Source organism: Peromyscus eremicus, chromosome 1 (assembly GCF_949786415.1).
Source record: "Peromyscus eremicus chromosome 1, PerEre_H2_v1, whole genome shotgun sequence".
NCBI classification, from domain to species: Eukaryota; Metazoa; Chordata; class Mammalia; order Rodentia; family Cricetidae; genus Peromyscus; species Peromyscus eremicus.
This window is the reverse complement of record NC_081416.1, coordinates 59,577,366-59,603,771: the sequence shown is the minus strand read 5'-3', so window position 1 is coordinate 59,603,771 and position 26,406 is coordinate 59,577,366. Positions and strand designations below refer to the sequence as shown.

Below are 26,406 nucleotides of genomic sequence, written 5' to 3'. Positions count from 1 at the left end.
GCCTCCACCTCCAGAGTGCTGGGAGCTCAAGATCCTCCTAGGCGCTTATTGAAGGCACACTTTTCTTCTGCTGTGTTTGAGATATGGAGGTGCAGGTGTCGGTCACATCTGTGTGCATTGTCCTGGGATGCAGGTCCCCTTCCACCCCACACAAAGGCCAGTGTAGCCCCGGTGAGGCAGCTCCCAAGAGTCAGTTGCACAAAGCCTTTTACTCTCTTCCCATCCCCACTATAGGGCAACAGTCCCAGGATAAGAAGCTCCTTCATGACCCTGGGGAGGAGCAAATGTTTCTCCCTTTACCTGCCCAGGCAGTCCTGTCTACCAGCAAAACCCTCAATCTAGCCCCTGACTCAGCTAACTTTAGCCCGCTCTCACTGAGTACCACTTAATGGTCGGTCCTTATCTCCTCAATCCCACAATCTTAGTGGGCAGCGATTAGCTACTGGGAAGGCATTTTTGCATTCGCCTCTGCCAGCAGGGGCTTCTGGACACTCGAGGACACTCAGTGTTCTTTGGGCCAACACTTTCTCATCCTGCGCCCGAGAGTGTCCACGCATGTCCCAGGACACCCTTCTTTGTGCCTCCTGCTCCCTCTCTAGGGTGGGTTCAGAGGGTGAGAAAGTGAGTGCCTGTGCTTCACCGGGTTCTTGGTGGTGGCACCTGCTAGTCCCTGAGTTCCGAAGGGAGGGCAGCCTCGGAGTGCGAGGAAGCACGTGCGCCCAGCAGGTGCGCACAGAGGGGAGCGCGGCGAGCAGCCTGGAGTAGAGTGGCGTGGCGTGGCAGGTGGCGGGCTGGCTAAGCCAGGCTGCAGGTAGGCGCGTGGTGGCGCCCAGGGGCGGGGCGTCCTGGGGGCGGGGCGTGCCATCCCTGGGGACCAGCCCCGCCCCCGCCCCCAGGCCGAGCGGACAGCGGCCCCCCGTGGCTGGGCTGGCAGTAGCCGCTACCCGCACTGCGCCCAGCACCCTGTGCAGCCTTCACCTCATCTCCGAGGCGCGGCGCGTTCCGGGGTCCTGTCTGGCCATGGACTCGGCCTCGTCCCCGCCCAGTGCGGAGAGGAAGCGCGCGGGCTGGGGCCTCCTGCTGGGCGCCCGGCGGGGCAGCGCGGGACTAGCCAAGAAGTGTCCCTTTTCGCTCGAGCTGGCTGAGGGTGGCCCGGCGGGCGGCACGCTCTACGCGCCCATCGCGCCACCTGGAGCCCCGGGACCCGCATCCCCCATGTCGCCCCCTGTGTCTCCCGCCGCGGCCCCCGCAGACCTCGGACCACGGCCGCGGGTGAGCCTTGACCCGCGCGTCTCCATCTACAGCACGCGCCGGCCGCTGCTGGCGCGCACCCACATCCAGGGCCGCGTCTACAACTTCCTCGAGCGCCCCACGGGCTGGAAGTGTTTCGTGTACCACTTCACCGTGTGAGTAACCTCCCCGCACTCGTAACTCCTCTGGGCTGGTGCCGCTGCGCCCTAGCTGCGACCCTGAGGGAGGCAAGGAAAGGCTAATCACAGAAACAGAAATCAGACTGGAAGCCGGTTCCTTAAGTTCAGGGACTCTGCTGGTGGCTGAGAGGGAGGCATGTGGAGGGGGACACTTGGAACATGGGGTACGCCAGCCCAGGAGTTTCCACACGCCAAGCTCTTGGGATGGAAGGACTGCGGTTAGGAGTTAGTCCCCACAGGAGTAATAAGCAAGCCGGGAGCTGGCCTTTTGGTGTGGGTCAGTTGTGACAAGAGACTCAGGAGCCCCCAGGAGTGACTGGTGTCTGTGTACAAACCCATCCAGGCCTTGGCGGGTGTTTCTATCTCGGGCACTCAGAGCAGCAGGGACGTGTCCAGGATAGATTGGCAGGTGCACTGGCGTTGCCCAAGATGTCCACAGGGGAGTGCCCACAGCTTCAGTAACCCAAGCTGATGAAAGTGGGCTGGATGCCCTGAGCCCAGCGGACACATTATCAGGAGTCTACGAACAGCACCTGCTTTAGGAAATGGGAGGGAGCAGAGCTGCACCTGGCCTTCACTGCTACCAGGTGGTTCTCATTCTCACAGGCTGCCTGAGAGGGGCAGGGCATTCCGTTTTTCAAGGGCAGGGGCACAGGAAGTCATCTCCAGGAATGGTCTGGCTGCCCTCCTTGCTGCCTCCCCTTGGCCACCTTGAGGCAGCACTTCCTGGCTGCCTGGCTTCTTGGTGCCCTGCCAGCCTCTGGCTCCAGATTCTACCCTGCCGACCCGCAGCTTTGGAAGCTCCATTAACTGACCTCTTTGTGGCTTGTCTTGCCACCTGGGCAGGGCCCCACTGGGTGTCCAGGGTTCTGTTTACTCCTCTGAGGCACAACAAGGGCCAGGCTCACAAAGGTGCGTTCTGATGGCTGCTTGCCTTGCACAGGGAGACAAAGATCTTCCATAGAAGCCAGGGCAAGTCTTAGGACACTCTATCCCAACCGGCATTCTTGGTGTGTCCTTAAGGCCACCCAACCCTCAACCTTGCCTCCCAAAGTGCCAGGACCCCTGAGATTTCAATGCTGGTCTTTGGGCGACAGAGGCTCTACATGTGTCTGCAGTGGCAGTGGGCTTTTCTCAGGGTATAGGGAATAGTGTGCAAAGACCCCAAGAGGCCTTACCATTGTAGGAAAGTCTAGCAAACACAAGGCTTGCTGCTCCTCAGCACTTGCCTGCTGGGCCCTAAGATCCTTGGGATGAAATGGGCGGGGTGCTGGAGAATCCTCTACCCTATTACCTCTTTGTCCAGGAGTTCCATTTGCCAAGGTGAGCAGCCTTCAGACACTTGCATGGTATCCTCCTGGGGATGCAGGTCCTTAGAATGAGCATCGTTAAGTTCCTGACTGTGGTAGCCTGGCCCTGGTGGAGGAAGAGGGCTTGTCCCGCCCCAGAGGAAGTCTGTGCTTACACTGTGCTTTCTTCCTGAATTGGATTGTTCAGCCCTCGGGAAGTTTGCTCAGCAGAGCTGCCTTTGCCCAGCTTCCCCAGCAGCCAGGAGCCACAGGGCTCTGGTGACTTTCTAGATTGGTGGCCCAAGGGCTTCGTTGTCAAGAAGAGGGAGTGAGATTCTGGCTGCTTAGTGGCAGTTGACCATCCTTCCCCAGCCCTAGCACTGGCTGGCCGTGGAGTTTAGTTACAAAGGGGAAGGAGTAAGTAAGCTGGGAAGAGCCTCCTGGGCACAGCAAATGGCTTGCCCAGACTCTGGGGGAAAGGAGCCTCATTTCCATCACCATCATGATCCTCCGGGTCATGCAGTCTCCTGAGAGGAGACATGGCCAGCAGCTAGGAGCCTAGCCACATCTTTATGAAATGCACGGTGATGCTGGTTGCCCCTGGTGTGTGGCTCTAAGTAGCAAATGCAGCTGGCAGACAGCAAACTCTGCTCTTGGTAAGACAGACTCTAGAATGTATCAGGTGATGATGATGTGGCTGGAAGGACAGACCTGCTTTTGAAAAGCAGGGAGTGAATGTGTGGGTGTGGGGGGAAGAGTAGGAGAGAGAGCCAGTGTCCTGCAGGCTCTGGGGTATGCTTTCCCACATGCGTATGGGGAAACAGGCCCGGACATCCTGGCCCCTCCTTGGGGGACCCCTGCCTTGGCCCAAGTAGAGCAGCTCTTCCTGTGTCTGTGCTGGCCTTCTCTGGCTGCCAGGGTCAGGACATGGCCCCCTGGCACTGCCCTTTGCTGTTTGGGTTCCCACCTCCTCACCCTAATCCTTTCCTGTGGCCCTTTGTGTCCCCATAGAGAGGAGCTCCCTTCCTAGTTGAGGTCACAGGGGTTTAGCTGCCTTGCTGCTGGGCCTTGGCCAGGGTCAAGGGCAGATGTTCTACTCTGTCAGGCTGCTTGGAGATTTTGGCTGTGACTAACAGAGGGATTTGAGAGACACTGCCCACTTCCCTGGTTCTTGTCCCCAGCCTCTCACAGTCTTGGCTTGCTCAGTTCCCAAGAACTTTCTGTGGCTTTTGCTAGTATCCCAGGGAGTTGATCGTAAGTGTAGCTTGCATCTGCTCCTGGTGGTCAGTTGGGCAGGCCTTTTCAAATGCAGGAGCTGACTGTATTGGTTCTGACCCATGGAGTGGCTGCTGGGCAGTTGTTCAGCAGACCCAGGATGATGGAGACAGTGCTGAGGTGGTGGCAAGGCTGTGTGGACAACCAAGTCTTCCCTTCTGGTCCCTGGAAGCATCTCTATTCTTCGGTCCTGGTAAAGAATAAATTTTGAGGTGTCTCTTTGGGGCTTCTCCACATGCCATCCCCTCTGGGGCCTGACCCCTTGGTGTCATCCCCTGACATACCAGATATACATACATACATCTCAACCTGTCCTCAGACCCAGCCTGGTACTTCTGTGTACACTGTTGTTTGTATGTGGAGCCCTTCATCTTGGCTTGCCCTTAGCTGGCTGGCCACGGGCATCCTTTTTTTGCTAGGGCTCTCAGCTAGGGAGGAGGAGGAAACAATCCCATGAAACTCAGGTCTGAGGAAGGGATGCTCTACTCTGGCGTCATGAGGCATGGGTACCTGTGCCAGGCCAAGGTGGTACTGGGAGCTACTGAGGCAGGAAAGGAGCCTATAGGGACCCATGGTGTTACAATGACAGAGGTCAGGCCCCAGCTGCTATGGCCTCTGTTTCTTAGGGAGTTTGGTGCTTGGAGCCCTCTGGTGGCAAAGCAGGGTCCAGAACTCATGCTTCCTGGGTGCTGTCCCCTCTGCAAACAGTCGTTGCTTATGGTGCACAATGCAGGATGGCATTCACGGTGGGTCTCCCTAGCAAAGGAGAGCTGCAGCTGCTTCGATCAGTGGCTTCTGAGTAATGAGATGCACAGGTTCTGGTCATGACCTGCATAAGGGCCCCTGCTCCTCACTCTTTCCTCAACACCCTTATCTAGGACATGGGCCCTGGTTAGTTCCACAGTCCCTCCCAGCTCTGACATCCCAGGCCAACTGTGGGCGCCTATGCACCCTGCTGTGAGGAAAGGTTGCAGAGAAGCTTCTGGGAACTCCTTTGTGGGGTGCCCAGCCCCCGCTTCTGGCAGAGGGAATGAAGGGATGAGTGCTACCAACAAGGGTCACCTGGATGTTGAACCTAAGAAATAGTTGCAAAGGGGAGGTGCTGGCTCCTTTGACCCCGTGGGGAAGCATGTGGAGTAACAGGTAGGGCAGGGGGAGGCTGTGGCCCTGCAAGGCCTCAGGGCCAAAGAGTAGGTGGTGCTAATGGGTCATCCCAGCTAAGCTCTGCTCACCCACCCCCAAGAATAAGATGGGTTGTTCTCTTTGCTTCTTCCTGGGGGAAATTCCTTTCTGTAGCCCTCCTGAGTGGGCAGAGTCCCAGACTTCTGAGGGCCAGAAGAAAAGCTGGTGGTTGCTCTATTGGCAGGGTGACTGTGGTCACCACGGGACCTGACTTTCCATGAGGCGTCTGAGCACGTGAAAGGGCTGCCTCTGCAAGCCCTTTATCTTCCGCTGTGTGGCCCAGCCCCCTTCCCTGGACCTACCCAGAGGCCTCTTGAAAGGTGGAAGGGACCACAGCAGCGCCTCTGTCAAGGGCCTGTCAAGTGTGGCTACTTGCTGGGTGCAACTGAGAACCCTGGACCTCAGAGAGGGCAGATTGCTTGCCTAAGGTCACACAATTGGGTGTGCCCATGGAGCCAGGAGCTCCTGCCCCATATACCGTATGATGATCAGAACCAAGTAAAGAATGGTTGCTGTTCTTCTCGAAGGAGAGGTGAGAGTCCTTGGACAGACAGAGCCTGTCTCCTGAGGATGAATTGGAGTCCAACCTGACACACGCCAGCCTTTAGTGCACACTCTGTCAAATGTTCCGAAGGTGCTTCCTCCAGAAAACCTTCCCAGGCAGAGAGACACTCAGTGCCCCTGCCTGTCCCCCTGCCCTGTCTGTCCCCCTGCCCTGCCTTCTCGCACACGGAGAGTCCATTGGTAAAGCTGTCCTTTTTTGGTGTTAGCATGTATCTTGATGCCCCTGAGTGTTAAGAGGCCAGGCAGGCAGGCAGGCACCTGGAGCTGACTGGCTCCTTTCAAGGGCTGCTTGCCTTCTCCCTGCTGCTGTTCACCCTCACAGCCTGGCCTGTGGTCGACAGGCCTGCTGCCTGGACAACTCTAAGCCCCACAGACGGGCCAGACTGATGACATCTGTCTGCAGTATTTTTATCCAGTGACATTCCTGAGCTTGGGAAAGTGGTGGGTAGAGGCAGACACTGCCAGAGGACCCTTCTGTGGCCTGGGGACAGTCCTGAGGGCCCCACCCATTACTGTTCTAATAAGCCAGGGCTTCTGTCTTGGCCACTGCCCTGGCTAAGCACAGGCAGATCTGAGATGGGAGTGCTTCATATGGTGTTTGTCCACTCTCTGGCCACCTCCTGGGAAGTACCCGGCTCTGGTTTATGGGAACTGAGCGGAACACACCTGGATATGGTTCCAGAAGGATCCAGGCAAAGGCAGTGTGTCCTGGAAAGGAGGTTGAGCCATTTGTAGAATCATCCTCCCCATGTGTCTGCCAGGTTACCGCCTGTAGCAGGAATGTGCATGTGTATGTATGTGCAAATGCACAGTGTGTGTGTGTGTGCGCATGCGCACACACGCAAATGCACAGGTGTGTATATTGACCAGAGGACAACCCTCTTCATGTGGCCTATCCAGCCTTCTCACCTTCATTGGCTAGAGAGAGACTTCTTTCTCCAGTGGCTGCTCTTTCAGTCTGGGCCAAAATTCAGCTGGGTGCAAAGACATGGATTGAATTCTGGGTCTCCCTACACTTCTATTGTGTTTATTTTTAAAAATTAATTAATTGGTTTTTTTTTGTGTGTGTGTGCATGTGCATGCATGCTTGTGCCTGTGCCTGAGTATATGTATGTATACCATGTACATGCAGGCAACCTTAGAGGCAAGAAGAGGACTTCAGATCTCTGGGAACTGGAATTACAGGCACCTATGAGTTACCATATGGGTGCTGAGAATTGAACCCCAATCCTCTTCAGGAGCAGCAAGTGCCGTTAACTGCCATCTTTTCAGTTCCATATTGTGTGTATTTTTATGCCAGGTCCATGCTGCTTTGTTTACTCAAGCTATAAAATATTGTTTGTTTTTTAAGATAGGGCCTAATGTAAAGTAAGCTGACCTCAGACTCAGACTATGTAGCCAAAGATGACCTTAAACTTTGAGACTGTCACTACCTTCCAAGTGCTGGGATTACAGATGTGCACTGAACACCCTGCAATATATAGTATCCCTCCCATCTGTTTAAAACCTCAGTCTCTCCCCTCCTTTTTGCCTCAGATTGAACCCAGAGCCTTGTGCATGCTAGGCAAGCTCTCTGCCAGCTGAGTCACATCCCCAGCCTGAGGATGTTTCCAAGTTATGTATTGTGCTGTCTCTCTTTTGTTCCAGTTTCCTAGCCTTGTCCTTTTTTGATCCAATTTCCTAGGCCATTTGGGTTCTTCTGTGGCCCCATACCAATCTTAGGACTTATTTTTAGTCCTGTGGAAAAATGCTGCTGATACTCTGGTAGTAACGATATTGAATCTCTACATTGCTTTCTGCAGCAATGGATATTTTAATAATTTCCTTTGGAGCCATGAACATGGTATGATGGTCTTCTTCACCATCATCAGTTTCTCAAGTTATAATGTTCACTGTAGAGATATCTGTCTTTTTAGTTATACACATCCATCCTTTTGTAACTAGCATGAGCAGGCTTTGTCTTAATTTTAGTCTTAGCAAGTTAGTAGTCCAGATATAGAGGGCTGATGATTTTTAAACATGCATTTTGTTCTCTGCATTTTTGTTACATTCCATGACTAGTTCTCTCTCTCTCTCTCTCTCTCTCTCTCTCTCTCTCTCTCTCTCTCTCTCTCTCTCTCTCTCTGTGTGTGTGTGTGTGTGTGTGTGTGTGTGTGAGAGAGAGAGAGAGAGAGACAGACAGACAGACAGACAGACAGACAGACACACTTTGCGGTCTCCTGTTAACAGATTTTTCTTTAGGCTGCCAGCTCACAAATAATGATACGGAAACCTATTATTAATTATGAAAGCTCAGGCTATAGCTTAGGCTCATTCCTAATTATCTCTTATAACTTAAATTAAGCCATTTATATTAATCTACATTCTATCATGTGGCATTACCTCTCTTCCATCTTGCTCCTGCACCTTCTGTTTCCTCTCAGAGTCTTCTGGCATCTCCACCTTTCTTCTTCCCAGAGTCCTCTCTGTCCCTGGAAGTCCCACCTAACTTCTTCCTGCCTAGCTATTCGCCATTCAGCTCTTTACTAAACCAATCAGAAGGTGCCTTGGCAAGGACACACCTTCACAGTGTAAACAAATGTTCCACAACAGTCTCTCATGTGGTCCATCCTGTAGGCCATTCCTTGTGGTGAGAAGGTGTTTGTTCTATGGCTGTGGGTCAGATGCTCTGTGAGTGCCTTGGAGGTCCTTTTAGTCTATAGTGTACTTTATTATCCTCATTATTATTGTTTGTGTATATATTGGTTTTTCAAGGCAGGGTTTCACTCTGTAGACCAGGCTGTCCTGGAACTCAGATCTGCCTGCCTCTGCCTCCCGAGTGCTGGGATTAGAAGCGTGGGCCACCACTGGCTGGCTCTCTAGTGTACTTTAACTCCAGGGTTTCTCCATTAACTTTTTCCTGGACTGCCTTTCCACTGATACAATTTGTCCTTGATTTGTATCAGTTTGTTATTGGTACAATCTGGTAGAATCTGTTTCTCCTTTGAGATCTAATGGTCTTTGCTTTGAATTCACCTGATGGCTCCATCCCTTTGCCATTAGAGAGTGGGCTTCTCTGTCTCTTTTTAATCTGACAGCTGACTTTCCTGATGTAAATGTGACTACTGCTTGCTTTTGTTTTTGTTTGCCTCAGTTGAGTCTCCCATCCCTGAACTTTCAGTCTCTGTGTTAGTTACTTTTCTCATTGCAGTGACAAAGCACCTGACAGAAGCTACTTCAGGAAGGAAGGATTTATTCTGGCTGCTGTTTGAGCTAGGGAGAGACCAGAGACATTTATTTTTGTTCAGGGTACCACATGAAGCCTTTCTTATAGGACCAATCTGTTGAAGAATTCTTTCAGTTTTGCTTGCTTTAGAATGACTTTTATTTATTTTTCTTTTCTGAAGGATGGTTTTGCTGGGTATAGTATTCTTGATAGGCAGCTTTTTTAAAAATTATTCCCTTTTAGGACTCTGGCTGTATCATCCCATTCTTTTCTGACTTATAAGGCTTCTGCTGAAAAGGTTGCTGTTAGTCTAATGAAGATTCCTTTACATGTAACCTAACACTTCTCTCTTGCTGTGTTTAGAATTCTCTGCCTTGTATTTTTGGTAGTTTGATAGTTTGATAAAATGTTGAGTTTATTTATTTATTTATTTATTTATTTATTTATTTATTTATTTATTTTGGTTTTTCGAGACAGGGTTTCTCTATGTAGTTTTTGGTGCCTGTTCCAGATCTCACTCTGTAAACCAGGCTGACCTCGAACTCACAGAGATCCACCTGGCTCTGCCTCCAAGTGCTGGGATTAAAGGCGTGCGCCACCACCTCCTGGCTTAATTTTTAATTGTATGTGTATGGATGTTTTACCTGTATGTATGTCTGTGTATGGCATGTGTGCAGTACCTGCAGAGCCAGAAGAGGACACTAGCTTCCTAGAACTGGAGTTACAGATGGTTGTGCACTGTTATGTGGGGGCTGGGAATCAAACCCAGGCCCCTTGGAAGAGCAGCCAGTGCTCTTAACCACTGACCACTCTCTCCAGCTCTGTAGAGCTTTTGTATCTATTGTAGTTCTTTGAACTTCACAGGCTTAAATGTCTGTATCTTCCAAAAACTGTGATGTTTTCAGTAATTGTTTTGTCAACTATTTTATTGAGTTTCTATCTCTCTTCCCTTCTCTTCTCATTCTGAAACACCTACAATGTACCTATTTACTCACTTTCTGGTCTCCTATAGGCCTTGAAGGTTTTCTTTGCCTTTGCAGACTTTTTTGTCTGACTTTCCTTTTTGTTAGACTTGTTTTCAGACTCAGAAATTCTTCTGCTTGATCTAGTCTGCACCGAGGCTCTTAATAGTGTTTTTTTTTTAAATTTATATGTCATATTCTTTCATTCCAGATACCACCCCCAATCTGACTCTTTACTAAATTTTTCATTCATATCACAAAGCATTTTCCCAATTTTATTAAACTGTCTTGCTATAGTCTGTATTGTATCTTATAAAATTTTCTTTAAAATATCACTAGTTGGAATTCTTTGTCAAGCAGTCTATTTTTTTTTCTTTTCTTTGGGATGTATTGCTAGAGTTACTAGTTCCTTTGTGCTCCTTCACTTCTGTCCAGAGGCCTTTAGGATGCAGTATTCTCTGACAAGGTGATGCTCTGCTCTTGACTTTAGGTGGGCTGTGTTCCCATGCATGGCCTCTAAATGCAGCTCCTAGGAAGCACTTCCGGTGGCTATTCTTTTCCCATCTCATATACCTGACCACCTCATCTGTAGGGAACAGACTGGGGAGCAGGCCCTTAGGTCTCCCCTCCATGTCTCTTGCAGGTGGGTGCCCTTCTCTGCACCTTCTCTAAACCATGTTCTTGGGCAAACTGAAAGGCCACTCAGAGCATCCCTCCAGAGTACCTTCTCCTGGAACTTGTGATCAGAAAGCCACAGTCAGGGTTTATCAGCTGCCTAGAGACCCAAGCCACCTCCAACTTCTTCAGGCCTTGACCCTTATAGAGAAGCCCCTTCAGCAGCACAGAGACCCCACCCTACCTCGGGCTAGGAGTGTATCTTACCCATGTTGGTTACAGCCTCTCTGAGAGGGAAAGGCCCTCCATCCCATGTTTCCTTCTCAGAAGTACCTCATCCTCCTAGCAGAGAGGAGAATGTGGGAGTACCAGGGGAAGCTCACTTGTGTCTAAGCATCCCCAAGGAGTCAGAGCACTTGACCTTGGCAGAGTCCTACTCTATACCATCTTTGCCTGTTTCTTCATGAAGCACATCTATGCCCTTGGCTATGATGGCTTAAAATGTGGTAAAACATGAAGATCTGGTGGTTAAAGAAGCATGCTACTGGCATGTGGCCAGGCAGACAGCCAAGGCAACAGAGCTTTACATATCCATATAAGGAAATGTAGCATCTCAAACCAGATGGACATCATGAGGGATGTTCCATCATCAGATAGCCAAAGCTTAGAACAGTCAGATGGTGCTCACTGGTCACACAGCATGCTGAGATCGCTTCCAAGTGGGCCAGAGAACCAGTTGTGTGGAAGATACCATGTGCACAGGACATCATGCAATTGTGCAGGGAGCAGTCCCAGGTCTTAGGGTGGGTCTTCAGTGAGAAAGCCACCATACAGCCAGGTGTGTTGGAACACATCTGTAATCCCAGGGCTTGGAGGCTGAAGTAGGAGGATTTCCACAAGTCTGAGGCCAGCCCTGGCTACACATCAATGCATTGTCTCAAACAAAACAAAACAAATAAAAATTGCCTCCAAGAGCCAGGAGAGGAGGCATGAGCATCCTTGTTTTATACACTTGACTGCAGATCACATAAATATAACATATTGTGAGTAAGAAAGAAGAAAACTAAGCTCAATTAAAAGCTTTAAATGTATTTTTTTTTGAGACAGGGACTTACTTTGTAGCTTTCTGGCTTGCCTGCAACTAAATAGGTAAGATCAGGCTGGCCTCGAATTTACAGAGATTCACTTGCCTCTGTTTCCTGAGTGCTGGGATTAAAGGTGTGCTACCAAGCTGAGAAAATGTATCTTAACTAGAAAAACAAAAAAACAGTCCCCATTGATTAAAACAAAGCAGGTGTACCAAGAGGTAAATGCTGACTCTTAAGAAAGGACTAGTTTCCAGTGACATCTCTACACTGTTTTGTCTTTGGGACAAATGCACAGCTCTCAGAGACCATGCCATGGGGTGGCACCATTTCCCGAGTTTCTCGGAGGCTGCTGTTTGGGAACTGTGGGTGAGAGGTAGGGCATAGTTATCATGGCAATAGCTAGAGGACATTAATCCTGAATCACCCTTCATGTGAGTGACGGGTGTCAGTATTCATTCGCCATGGTTAGACTTTCCTGCTTTCCGGAAAGGCAGGAAACAAGGCTTGCTCAGCAGCTGTGAGCCCTCCTATCCCCAAATTCCCTTAACCCCAGAGATCTTGAACTCCTAACACACAGCTGAGCCTCCTGCCATAGCAGGTGCCCAAGCCAAGCCTGGAGCAGGAGGCAAGGCTGTGGCCAGTGTATGCCAGGGTATGTCACAGGACTGGAGAAGGCCGGAAGGTGGGCCTTGTTGGCGGTAACAGCCGGAGTAGGTCAGAATGCGTTGTAGGCATTCAGACCCTCAGTTGTGTTAGTGACTAAGGGGCAGTTTGGGAGATGAACAAGTGATAGCCCAGATCTCACCCAGCACACACCAATCCTGCTTTCCTCTGTAGCAGTAACCAGGGGTACCAGAGCACGGAAGAGGTCCCGTTTCTTTGGGGTTTACTTATGCCTAAAACCACACAGGGCTGAACTGTACCATCATGGGTCTTGGTGAGATCACAGATTCAGCTTTGAGCATCTTAGCTCCTACCTTTTCCAAAATCTAGATGGGTGAGACAGTCTAATATTGGTGTAGAACTGCTCCACCAGGACCCACATTGCCATCACTACTGGAGGAGTGAATGAGCTTATGGGAAAGAAATGCTGGGGCCAGAAGAACATGCTTTGGTGTTAAGGGTGGAGATGAAGTACATACATCATGATGGAAGGGACCTGTAGGGCAGACGACCTGAGGGCTTTGGTGAAGAAATAACACCAAGACATATTCAGGGGAAGGAGGGAGGGTAGAGGGACTTGGAGAGTGTGTCACATGTGCCCTTCTTGGGTCCTAATTAAACAAATTGCAAAATCCACTGTTTGAGATTACCTCTTGCTGGAGGTTATGCTCTTTTCTGCAGTGAGTGCCACCTGTTGGGTCTGTGTGTCCTGGTTCCTGTCTGCTATGGGAGCTGGCTCTGCCCAGTGGGAGAGGGTGGGATTGCTGTGACCCTTTTGTGGCTAGCTCCCTTGCTCCCTGGGGACAGGATGTCAGGAAAATGCTGGGGTGGAGCAGATAGACTGAGGCTCGTGCCCAGTGCTCTGGTGCTCCTTCATGCCAGCCCTGTAATGTCAGCAGGGAGATGGAAATGCCCGGCTTCCTGGGAGTACTTGAAGGAACCTGGCTGGAATGATCTGTAGTGTCTATGGTTACAGCATTAGTATGGGGCAATGCTGAATGCTGCCAGGAATTGGCCCCATTCATGTGACCAGTTGGGTCCTTTGAGGGCTATAATTAGGGAACTAGTCAGTGCTGAGGAGAAGCAGCATGCCCACCTATCCCAGCGAGCCAGAGAGCTGTGGGGAAGCAGGAGGCATGTAGGTAGGAATGCTGGGGCAGGAGTCAGACCAGGAAAACCAGAGGGGTGTTGATGATCTTTGAAGGATTTAGAGCCTAGGGCTGCCCAGGCCCTGCTGGAGGCTCTCAGGAATGTGGGGTGTGGGGAATCACACCTGACTTCAGCTGAAGCTGCTTACATGTCTAGTACGGTCTGGTGTCTACCTCACGCTTCTTGAAAGGGGAAAAGTGCCCAGTGCCTTTCCCAGCTTTCCATACTGCAGGCCAGTAGTCCTACCTGTAAACAGCCAAGGCTGGCAGCTGCCTTCTGTGCTGACCTGAAGTCCAGAGATGGTTGTCTGGAGAGTGAACAAGGACTCCCCTCCCCTCTGCCCACCCCCCTCCTCATCCCTCCCTCCTCTCCTATCTTTCTTCTACTTCCTCTTCTCCTCTCATTCCCTCCTTCTCCCCTCCCTGTCTCTCTCCTTCCTCCTCCCCACCCCCCTCCTTCTCTCCCCTTCCTTCCTCTCTCACTTCCCTCCATCTCCCTCCCTCCCGCTTCTGTGCCACCTCCTCCCTCCAGCCTGAAGTTTACTTGGTAACAGGCCAGGCCCTTCCCTGTTTCCAAGTAATGAGGCATGCATAGGTCTTTGAGGTGGTTTTTGTTCTGCAGGGTCACTCCTACAGAGTCCTTAGCTCCCTCCCCAGGAACAGGCTACAATATCATGGTACTCGGTGAGCTTGCTATTTAATCCACAGGTCCTGTAGAGGACAGCCTGGGATGGATTGCTACCTGTGGTTGCCCACATGGCTGGACCTCTCTTTGAGGCTGCCTGCTTTCATACAGCTCCCTCCGTACAGGTGAGAGTCTCAGGAAGGCCCATGTTCTTGTTCTGTAACCCAACCAGGTGATTGGGGCTGGCAGAATCAGAGTATGCCTTGCCCTCCTGCCGTGGCTCAGCTGGGTAGCTGTAGTGCACAGCTGGGTCTTAGAATTGTATTAGCCAGTTGGGTGTGGTTATTTCTTCTTTGTGGGAACATGAAGACCAGGGGTGTGTACAAAACCACATAGGGGATTTGGTGTCTTTGAATCAAACCAGACTGAACACCTGGTTACCAATGACCAACAATAGCTTCTCCTCAGCCCAGGAGCCCTGCCTGGCGCCTTCACGAAAGCCCCTCTGATCCCGGGAGGACTGTGGTTCACTGAGCACCCAGACAAGCCCCTCCCCAGCTGCAGCAGTGGTTCACCATGTTGGATCCTCTATGCAATACACAGTGGAGGTCTCTGGATTTTCTCAGCCAAGTGGGAAGCAGGACTCCAGTGGTACGGGGTGTCCATCAGGTTGCCTAGTCTCCCTGGGCAGACAGGCTGGATAGAAGGTGGGCCCAGGCAGCAAAGGCCACATTGCTTTGCCTGTGTTTCTCTGAGCAGACAGATATAATGCCCATCTCCCTGGGGAACTCTGGAAGAGGACCCTCAGTGGTGCAACTGTAGAATCTGCATATAGAACTGGCCTCACCTCTGCTGGATCCCAGAATGCCCTCTCCTGAGTGAGTGGTAATGGCAGGGGACAGTTTGAAGTGGTTGTGGTACCATCCCAGAGCCCGCATACTGGGGGTATGTGGCCTGGGGGGTCACCTTGCTTTTGGGGCTGTTTCCTCACATGTGAACAGGGCCTGGGCCTCTGTCTTAGGCATGCTAACAGGTCATGTGATCACATGGGTTTGGATATCACAGAGTCCCACATCTTACTATATGTGGTCATTTAAAGGTCCCTCAAGGCTGCCATCTCACTGTTGATTACCTCTGTGTCTCTGGCATTATTTCTAAGTGGACATTATGAGTTAGTCACCTCCTTGAAAGTGTTTAGAATATTCTGTATTACTCTGGAAATAGGATTTGCAGTGAGGCAGTTCTCCAGAGCTTAGAGGAGGTAAGCTATGTCAGCCACATAAATTGATCTGGAGTGGAACTGAGACACCCTTGCCTCTTACCCTGTCTCCACTAGCTTCCATGACACTGGAAGTCCATATTTCCATGTATGCACATGTGTGTTAGGTGGGCAGGGTGATAGTCCACAAATAATGAATGACTACTTTTGTGTGGTCCCTGCTCCCAAGTCAATCTTCTAGGTCTCAGGAAGTTGGAGTGTTAGACTGCCACAAGGTGTGGAAAGAATCATCTCCCCTTATGTCAGTGCAGAGCCAATGAAGCAGGGACCACAAAGGATAAACAGATGTGAGAAGAAGAGGGTAGGGACAGATGAATTTGTGCATAATGGGGAGAAGAAGATGACTGGCTGGCTGGCTGGGTGGGTGGATGGATGGATAGATGGAGTAGTGGACAGCCAGCTGGAAAGCTGGATAGTTAAGTTGCTAAGTGGATTGTGGTGCTAAGATGTGTAGGTAGTTTGATGGATGGCTGAGTCAATAGGTGGCTGGATTGGTGGGTGGATGGATAGGTAAGTAGATATATAGAATGGTTGGTAGGTGGATGGAGAGGTGAATTGATAGGATGGTGGGTGGATAGATGAGAGATAGATAAGATAATGGGTAAAAGGATGGCTGAATTGGTGGGTGGGTATATGGGTGGATGGATGGATAGTTAGGGTGGTAGTGTGTGGACTCTTGATGTAGTAGTAGGTAGATAAATGGAAATATGGGTAGATAGGGTGATGGGTTGAAACATGAATGGGTTGATGAGTGGATGGATGGATGGATGGGTGGGTGGGTGGATGGATGGATGTCTAGGTTGATGAGTATGTAGCCTCAAAGTAGTAGGTGGAGGTATGGATAGATGAATGGATAGGGTGGTAGGCAGAGGGATGAGGGGTAGGCAGAAGGAAAAATAGACAGATATAGCTTGTTGTATCTACTGAAGACACTGGCCAAACCACCTGATGTCCTGAGAATGTCCATAGGATCATGTGGCCTTGCCTTTGCAGTCAGCTGAGTTGCTGCTCTGTCAGCCATCTTGGCCATTGTTTCCTGTTCATCCTATGCTCATGTAACCCAAGTCTGAGACCCAAAGGGTAACTGAGTCTCCTTAACCTGGAAAGAGAAACAGTCTTACTGTGTCTTTCAGGGACTCAGGGAAGACTGAAAGCCATTTCCCATCCTGAAGGGGGAAGTTCTAAGTATGCCTCTATGGTGGGCCATGGGCTGCCTAGGTGGTAGCCTGTGATTACTTGGACTCCAGGACAGCAAAGGGGTTCTGGATCAGTGGGTGTTGATTGGTTGGCTGTGGTGTTCCTGTGAAGTGGAAAGGCTGGACTCAAGTGTGGGTTTGGATGCCAAGGACAGGGGTGTCATGTTGGAGTTATTGTCTTTCATGTATCCTTCCCCTGACCTTTACACTTGCCTACAAGTGCCTAGGGAGAGCCCTGAGTTTCAAGAAAGGCTAATCCTGGTGCCCAGAAGCAGTGAGCAGCATCCCAGGCCCTTACTCTGATCTAGACTTCCTCATAAGACCCTTTCCATAAGAGAGTGATGGATTTCCTGGGCACAAGTGGGCAGGTGGTCTCACAAGAGAATCCTGGGTGTGGGTGGCCTGACCTGCAGGTGGGAGCCTGGTGGAGCCATGGGCCAGGGTAGAGTAATAGTAACAGCAAAGTCAGAGGGAAACAGAGGGGAGGAACTGGCCAGTGGTTCCCAGGAACACAAGGGAGACAGACCCTCCACCTGCAAAGAGAGGTCAGAAGCTGTGTCCTTGCCGTTGGGCCAGACCTGGTACCCAGAATCCTTCTGAGTGAGCTGAGCAGCCATGAAGGGTCCTGGTAGGTGAGCATTGCAGCCTGCTTTGAACCTCTAGCACTGCAGGTTTGACTACTGGGCACAGGAGGGCTGAAGGCGGTGGAACCAACGCAAGGGCCACTGGGAACCTTTAGGAGATATCTCAACTACCACAGAGAAAGCACGGGGGGGGGGGTGGCTCCAGGGTCCCAGGTTTGCCTCTGACAGAAAAGTAGGGCTGGCACTCTGTTCCAGGCTCATCCCATGACCTCAGGTGACCTGTTGACCTCCCTTTGTCCCTGGGCCACCTGATTCCCACCTCACGTGGCTAGGAGGTAAAACAGAAGGACAGGTATACAAAGGGCCTTTGAGAAGTCCCTGCCAACCTGTGCAGTAAAGATGATTTTCCGCTAAGTGTAAACTTGCCCTCTCTGTCCCAGATCAAGGTCCCTGGCTTAGCTCTTTTGAGGCGTGGTACCTCCCCAGGCAAGCGGGAATGTTCTGTCTGTCCTTGGCACAAGGACTGGGGTGGGGAGTTAGGGGGGAGATTGGGGACTCCACGTCTTCCCAGCTTTGGTTCCCAGGGCAGCCCCACCTCTGCCATGCTTATCAAGGCCTCTCTGGCTGGCTGCCTGTGGCCTCAAAGTCATACCGCCCTGGGCGGGTGTCCTTGGGCGAGGCAACCTCTTCCAGGGTGGGGGACAAATGGCTGTCGTGTGTGGGGTACCAGGCACCTGTTGAGCAGGGCACATACTAGCTCACAGAGATTCGGGGGTACCAGGCTCACATAGGCACCTAAGTATGTTCTCAGTGTGTCTCCTGGAGGGCCTCAGCTGGAGCCAGGCAGGAACCAGCCACTGCAGGAGGCCTTGGAGGTGTCACATACATCCTGTGTGTGGCACTTCCCCGACAAGTCCCATCAGCATATAGTTAAGAGGGCAGTGTGTGAACAGCACCCGGGGCTCCTGACAAGCCAAGCTTGCTACAGGATTAACCCAGAGCCCAGGATGACAGACTCTGTCTGCAGGGCACTGTGGACATTGGAGGTCACTGGTGGACAGACAGGTGCTCAGGGTAAGGTCAGGACACGTGGAAGAAACTTTCGGACAACTAGAGCTAAGTTTGACTGGCATGGAAAAGTGTCCCTCACTTTGGCAGATGACAGGGTGCTCACTCTGGAGCCAGGATATATGGTCATCTAGTTTGGAAAGAACTAGAAAGGGCCATTAAGGAATCACGGTGGTGGCCTCATGTGAATTTTTCAACAGGGGCATTCCTGTATTTTGGATAATAAAAGCTCACCATAATAAAAATAAGCAATAAGAAACCTGCCATAGGGTTCCGCCCCTTGCCTTCCCCTGGGGGGATGCTTCTTGCCATTTTGGGTTGAGAACTCTGTTTGAATGTACTTTGGGCCTGGAGGGGGTGTTGGGGTACAAACGTGTGCATAGTGAGGGGTTCCATGGGCTCTGGGCCTGAGTTCCAAGTCCTATCCTTAGGGAAGTCTAGGGTTAGTATGAGTGATGTGGGCGGGCAGAGCTGTGGCTGGACGGAAGGAACCCAGCTTCTCTTTGGGACCAGTACTGCATGGTATGTGGTTTATACTGGGAGGATCTCTATCTGGCCAAGTGACCTCTGGGGTTCTTAAAGCCCTGGGGGTGATAGGAGGAACAGCCTAGGTAGGGTAGGGCAGGGGGCCCAGGTAGCTTACAGGTAGGCTTGGGACTAGAGGACAGGTCCCATTTTAAGGCCTAAGCCTAGAGATACAAGAACTGGGAATCCACCTCTTGCCTTCTCTTTGACAGAGAGTCAGAAGACCAAGGGTGAGTTCCCAGGCAGGGATATAGCTGCTCCCTCTGTGGGCTTTGAAGGAAGGAAAATGTTCTATACCTAGACACTAGACTTGCCACTGTTGATGTGGCCTTCACCTGAGTGGCCAGCCAGGGTACAAGTTCCCCATCTGGATGGGAGGCCTGAGGTCCTCTCTGCAGCCAACTGCTGCTCTCTGTCCAGCACATAGCAGACCATCTGAGGGTCTGATCCAGAGGAGACCTTGACCCCCACCAGGGCTGGGACACCTACAAGCCCCTTGCCTATATGGTTTTTCTTAGTGAAGGCCTCAGGGCAGTGGCAGAACTTGTGGCCCTAGGGCCTATTGGGTGGTGCAGCACCCTCTGTCTGGTGCAGCTTGGGTAGTTTTGTGCAACCCACCCTGTCCCCTTTCACTGCTCATGACAGTGCATTGCACAAGCACCTGTTGTAGGTGGGGCTGTTCCCCGGGTGGCTTGTCTAACTGGGACTAAAGCAGGTTCCTTTGAAAGCCCAGGGAAGGTGGGAAAGCATGGGGGCTCCTTCACCCTGTGTGGATGACCTCAATACAGCTGGACTCAAGCCAAAGGCATTCCCATAATTTGAGGAAGCTGGCCTGGCCTGTGTGCGGATGAGGGCATGAGTACAGGACCCATCTCCACCAGCCTCCCTTCTAGGACAGGGTAGCCTTGGGTTTCCTGGAGCCTCAGGTGAATGCAGGGCAGTCTAGAGCCTTTCACAGGTCTGTTTTGCATCTTGATGCCCACTGGGTAGCCTGGCACCATGCCATGGCTGGTCACAACCCTCAATATAGGGCTGGCGGCATTCCTGAGAGCCTACAGGGAGCTGGCCTCTACCAGATGGCTCCGGATTCTGACTTGCTGGCTGTAACCTGACCCACCCCTCCCCTGGAGTTATGTGGCTGTTGGGTTGGGGAGCTCAGACTCTCTTGGGTGAGTGTGAAAGGGACCTGCCCACTTGTAGCTGGCTCAAGGGGACTCTGCAGTGTATTGAATCTTTCTGGAGACTCTGCTTAGGACATGTCAACCATAGCATTGCAACAGTGACCTTGGTTACTGGCCCAGTTGCTCCATTTTATAGCTGGGGAGGCTGAGACCTAGAGTAGAAAGAAGCCTTCTAAGAAGAGATGACTTTGTCTGGGGTTCTGCTCTGGTGGTTATGTGGATGGGTATGACTCCCTCCTAGGCCAGACATGTTTCCTCTCTATACAAAAGTCTGGGGGCTCAGAAGCAGAATATAATGGTCCTGTTCTCATGGGGAGAGTGAGGGGCTGGCCAGGGTTACCATGGAGATAGCTGCAGGCTTTCTTCTGTCATCTCTAGCTGGTCCTGGAGTTATGAACAGGTGGCAACTGGCACTTCTTCCTGGCCTGGGCATATCTGGGCTAGGTCACCTTCCCCCAGGAGAAGCTACTTCTACCAGTCCAGAGCCCTATGGTGAGCATGGTGCTACCAGCATGCTGGGTTGTGAGAATGCAGTCAGGTAGCAGAGGGGCTGGGCTCTGTCCCTGGTGGTTTCTTAGCCTCTCTGTGCCTTAGCTATTAATGGAATCTGGCTTCAGGGTGGTCTAGTTCATAGAGTGAGCTTCTCCACTGCCAAAGTGACATTGTCTGTTGTGATGAAAGTCCTGTATGGAGTAAGCACCATTCCTGGCAGGAGCCAACAGCAGCTTTCCTCACTGGGTGAAGTTGCTTCTGGGGCCCCTGTCTGTGGAGTGTTCATGGGAGGATTTGAAAAGTGAACGAAGGTGTCAAGGTGCCAGCAGGTAAACACTTGCTGCACAAGACTGGCGATCTGAGTTTGATCCTGGAACCCATGTAAAGTTGGAAGAGAGGACCAACTCCACAGTTGTCCTTGGACCTCTATACCATGGCATGTGTGCCCTCCCTCCATATCCTACACATATACAATAGTAATGAATTTCAAAGGCGAGCACAGAGCAGGCCTTGAAAACTTAGTCTGGTGGACACTGGGAAGCACAGGCTACGTCTGTGGACAGCAGAGCTAAGGTTAGCAATCCCCACTGTGGGCAAAGAGTAAGTGTCTGATTACAGGAGAGGATCCATTCAACTTCACACCTGCTAGCCAGCCTGCTTCCTCATCCACATTGCTCTGGGTGTCTCCATGTAGGTGTATGGCTTTATGTAGTTCTGAATAACTCTGTGTGGTTTCCTGTGGCTCTCTGTGGCTCCATGTAGCTACAGGTGGCTTTGTGTAGCTGGTTCTGTCCCTCCTCTGCCTTTGGGTGGAGCCCCACCCCTCCATAGTACCAGTCTATTATTTGGAAGCTGTAATGTCATCATCGATGTGTCAGCAGACCCGATGGACCCATTGGATCTCTCTACCCTCTCATGTCACCATGAGTGTCCCTATCTGGGCTTTGAGGGGAGGAGTGACAATGGTCCTGGTTTTGTTCTGTGAATATAGCTTCATGTCTCCATGTGTTTGGAGTTATACATACATGCATGCGTGTGTGTGTGTGTGTGTGTGTGTGTGTGTGTGTGTGTGTGTGTGTGTGTAAGTATGTATGTATGTGCATGCATGCATGCATGAATGTACATGCCTCACTTGCATGGGCAGATCTGTAGGGTACAGGGGCCAGGCACCTGCACCCAGGCAAAGGCCATGACTCTGCTTCACTGTAAGGTGAGCTGGTTCCTGGCCTCTGTCCTCTCTGGATCCAGATGGAGCATTTGGAGGACAGAGTGCTGTGCTGAGACTTTCTGGCTCAACAGCAATGTGAGAGTTAGGTGGGGACTCAGGGATGAGATGCTGCTGTGTGACTCAGGCTCCCTGCCTGTGTGAACCTGACTAGGTTGCTGTCCTTTGCCTGGCCCCTTATCATCTAGAGTGCATGGAGACCACACCTGCCCTACACCTCCACTTGCCTGAGGAGTAACAATGTTGGGGACTTAGCCTGGTGTTATTCTGTTTTCAGGAGTATTGGGTACACTAAGGATGAGTGACTCTATGGATCCTAGCTATGTCTTAGCTTCAGGGGCTCCATCCTGACACCGAGGGCCCTCAATAAGGAATGGCCTAAGCAGACATGGACTTATTATGTTAGGGCTTAGACTGGAGTCTCCCCAAAGGCCTCTCCATCTTCATCTCCTAATCCAAGATGGGCACCTTCCAGGCAGAAAGGCACAAGGTCTCACCTACTCTGAGCTCTCTGTAGACATCCCACAGCAGCTCTCCTCCCCAGTAAGTTCTAAGACTCCTACTCAAAGATCTGGCTCATGGTGTCACAAAGCCTCCAGAAGACTTTACCCTCCATCGAGGTACACTAATATGTACAAGGACTGGACATTGCAGGTAGAAGGGGGTTGATGCATCAAGCCTATTCCAATCACAGTACTACTGGATCCTGGGAGACAAAGGTGCAATCATATAGGGACAGCCTCAGTAGGTGGGGAAGGCAGGGGCTGTGTCCCCCATGTGTGACAGTTCTAGGAACTGTCTGATCACTGCCCTTGTCATTTCCCCTCTACAAAGAAACTTTATTCAGTTTTTTAATTGTGTTTGGGGTGCATGCCCTGGGGTGTGTGTGTGTGTGTGTGTGTGTGTGTGTGTGTGTGTGTAGGTCAGAGGACAACTGTGTAGTCAGTTGACTCCTTCCGTCTTTATGTGGGTTCTAGGAATCAAACTCAGGTGTCATGCTTGCATGGTGAACACTTTTACCCACTGAACCATCTCACCAGCCCCCTGACATTCCTATTTAGGCTGAATAAAATTTTATGGTGTGCTTTACAAATAAAGTTAATCTTTTCTGTGAAAACTGAAATTATCCACTTCCAGTTTCGGTTTTCAGGTACTCCTGCCCATAGTGTCATCTCAGCCAGTGTGTACACGATTATAAACATCTGTCAAGCCTTTCCAATAAATCCAAAACAGTAGAATTGTGAGTTCTGTGAGCACTTGCCAGGGGCTCAGGGAAGGGCTGGCCCCACAGGTCTTGATTTCTGATCCCTTCAGCTTCCCTTCAAGCCTGACTACCTCCAACTCCAGCTCCAGCTCCAGGCCTAGAAGCCCTTTGGCATTCCCCCTCCTCATCCACCTCAACCCTGTCTTGCCAGGCACCCTGGCTCTCTGGGGTCTCTCCCTTCCCATATATGTGGACATGACTTGGTCACTGTGGCTCATGGATCAAAATGGCAGTTGCTTCTCGTCTTTCGCATCTGCTATGATGAGGCAGGGCTGTGTGGACCTTAGCACTGAGACATAGTAGATGGCATGTTCTAGTACTGGACCCTGGAGAAGCCCCTGCAACTTAAGCACTGAGTGCCTGGATTAAGGCCTGAATCATTTGGGTCAGAATCACCTGTTGCCCTGCTTCAGTCTCCCCACAACTATTCACTTCTCTGGCCTGAATTCACCACTGGATCCCCTGGAGCTGGAGTTACAGATGGTTGTGAGCCTCCCAATGTGTGTACTAGGAACCAAACCCCAGTCCTTTGTAAGAGCAGCCATCACACTTAACCGCTGAACCATCTTATTAGCCACCACCCAATTTTTTTTAATTTTGAATTTTTATATTTATTTATTTTGCATATGCATGTGTTTGGGTAGAGGGGGTAGATATCACTGCATGTATGTGAATGTCAGAAAGCATCTTGTAAGAGTTTGTTTTCTCCTTCCAATATGTGGGCTCCAGAGATCAAACACAAGTCACCAGACTTGATGGCAAGCTCCTTTACCCTCTGTGCTACCTCGTTGGTCCAATTTTGAATTTTTAATATAGTTAAACTTGGTCCTTTTCTAGCATATTTAGGACACTCAAAAAACCCATGGTTTACCTAGATCATAGAAAGCCTCAGGCATTCCAAAATTAAGAGCCTCTATAACACATGTCCCCATCTCAACCTGACTTAGTCTCTTGTTGTTAACTACAAAATTAGTTAATGGAAGTTTCAGAAGAAAAACATACTTAAAAATAGTGACAACTATAACTGCCATTTAATAATAACCTAGAAGAAGCAAAGGGTTGCATGCACATCTCTGCTCTGAAGCAAATCCATAGCTGTGTGGAATTTCATTTTTAAAAACAAGTGAAGAAATCAAGGAAAGACAAAGGAATAAGAGATGTGAATAACAATAGTAGAAAAGCAAAACAAAGTGTTTCTTCCTGGCAGTGGTTAATTCTTTAGGAACAAAGGCAGGGAAAAGATATTCTTCCATCATTTGAATGTGAAATATCCCTCACAGGCTCATGTGCTTGAACACTTGGTCCCCAGCAGGTGGCGCTGTTTGGGGAGACTATGGAAACTTTTGGAGGTGGGTATTTACTGAAGTGGGTTCCTGGAGGTAGGTCTTTACGGTTATAGCTAGCCCTACTTCCTGTCTTTTCTTTGGTTCCTTAAATGCCTACCCGTGAGCAAGTAGCCTCAGGCCAGAGCAGCCAGAGCTGCAAGCCACTCCCACTGCCTTCTCTGCCATGATGACTATACATCTCAAACCTTGAGTTCAAGTAAACCCTTAAGTTGCTTCTTGTCAGGTATTTGATCAGATGAGAAAGTTAACTAGTCGATGCATCATAATTCCAGTCTTGGAAAATCTTATTTCTAAAAACTAGACATTTAGCTACAGATGTAGAAAAAGTTTTAAGTTTGTAATTTGGCGAACCATATTGTAACAAATTTAAAATGTTTGGGACTTTGCAATTTCTCTGTGTTTGAAATGGACTGATGAGCTAGAGAAAGGTCACATAATAATGCCTACCATTTCTCTTCTGAACCCAGGAACAGATGATGACACTCGTGTCACTGCCCTAGTCAGACTCTGATGGCAATGCCATTCCTGATGTACAGGCCCCTGAACATCAACATCTCCTTGCCAAATGGGCAATCATGGTTTTCTGTTAGTTCTTCTGACCACAAAATCCAGAAATGCTTGGCAGAGAACATTGAGGAATTTCAAGGAAGAAAATAAAATTAATTCATTGTAAGAAAAGCTAATGAGGCTAACTGGAGGTCCTTTGGTGTCTTTTTTCCAAGTGACTTGCTTGTGTAAGTGGTTGCATATTTTTTTCTCTCCTGTGTGTGTGTGTGTGTGTGTGTGTGTGTGTGTGTGTGTGTGTTTGTATTTGCACATACTTGAGGGCTTGTGTATACATAGGGCACACACTGGTTGCCTTTGTTAGCTTTAATTATCAACATGACACAGCCTAGAATCACCTGAGAAGGGTGTCTCTCAGGTCAGTTTGGCCTATAAACACATCTGTGGGGGATTGTCTTTATTGTTGATGGAGGAGGAACCAGCCTACTGTGGGTGGCGGCATTCCCTAGGCAGGTGGTCCTGGCTTATATAAGAAAGCCAGTGAGTATGATCCTGTGGGAGAGCCAGGAGGATGCATTCCTCCATAGTTCCTGCCTTCAGGTCCCTGCCTTGCATTCCTCTCCCGACTTCCCTCAATGATGGGCTGTGATCTGGAAGCATAAGTTAAATAAACCCTTTCTTCCTCTAAGTTGCTTTCTGTCAAAGTGTTTTATCACAGCCACGGAGATGAAACCAGAGCAGTGCTGAACCAGGAGGCAGCTTTCCACAAGCTGTGGCTCTTTACCATTGTCTTCCCGGCTACTGCCTCAGTTTTCCCTCTATGAAATGGGAACTGTGGGAGTCCATGGACTCTGTTGGAGGGCAAGGGAAGTGAGCTATAAAACAGCAGGTCAGTGCGAGTGGTAGGAGGCACTCAGCAGCACTGGACATGCTAGCACCCTGTGTCCATACATTCAGGCAGATATTTGAGAAAATCACAATGCTGCTTTTTGAAGTTTTCTGTATATTTCTGCATGGACCTTGCCTTTCCCCTGTGGTATTGATGTAGCTTGTCTGACTCTCTCCTGTGGACACCTGGACTGCTTCCTCACTTACTATTAAAAATAGCACTCTGATGCAAATCCTCACAGTTCGGCAGGAACTCAGGATTGTGTCCTTGGGCATCATCTCCAGGAGACTGGCAGGATCAAAGGGTTCCCACGGTTTTATGGCTCTGGAACCCAAAGCCACACTGGCCTGCAGGAAATGTCCTGACCTATCTCCACCCACCTTGTCAGACATTGCTGACTTCCACCTCTAAAGCTGGGGATCACCACAAAACACTTCACCAATTTGATGAGGCAAAACTAGCATCTTCAGGTTTGGGAGGGATGGCTCCATCAGTGATGTGCTTCTGAGGACCAGAGTTTGGTCCTCAGTTAACGTGTAAAATGCTGGGTGTGGTGGGACTTGATAGCTCAGCTCTGGGATGAAGAGACAGGAGAGGATGCTTGGTGTTCACTGGCCAGCCAGCCTCACCAATAGATGAGCTCTAGGCCCAGGAGAGATGCCCATTTCAAAGTCTGTGTGCAGCATTCCTGAGGATGATACCCAAGGTTGTCCTCTGGCTCCATGCTCACTTGTGCAATGCACACCCTTATACACCTGAATGTGCACACATGTGCACCTGTGTACAATTTTAAAAATAGGATCTCAC

The 26,406-nt window shown here is 50.4% G+C and overlaps 1 protein-coding gene across 4 annotated transcripts in view; it reads left to right on the top strand.

Moving 5' to 3' along the window:
* Positions 1-1,020: 1,020 nt before the first annotated feature.
* Positions 1,021-26,406, top strand: part of Kcnq1 (potassium voltage-gated channel subfamily Q member 1) — a 327,638-nt gene continuing 302,252 nt past the window's right edge. For 3 of the 4 annotated variants that reach the window (XM_059264197.1, XM_059264187.1, XM_059264171.1), the window contains exon 1: positions 1,021-1,406. In XM_059264197.1, coding sequence (XP_059120180.1) covers positions 1,021-1,406 — 386 coding nt within the window. Of the gene's footprint in view, positions 1,407-2,295; positions 2,297-26,406 lie in introns of all 4 variants that reach the window. The other variant, XM_059264180.1, reaches the window with a different exon arrangement.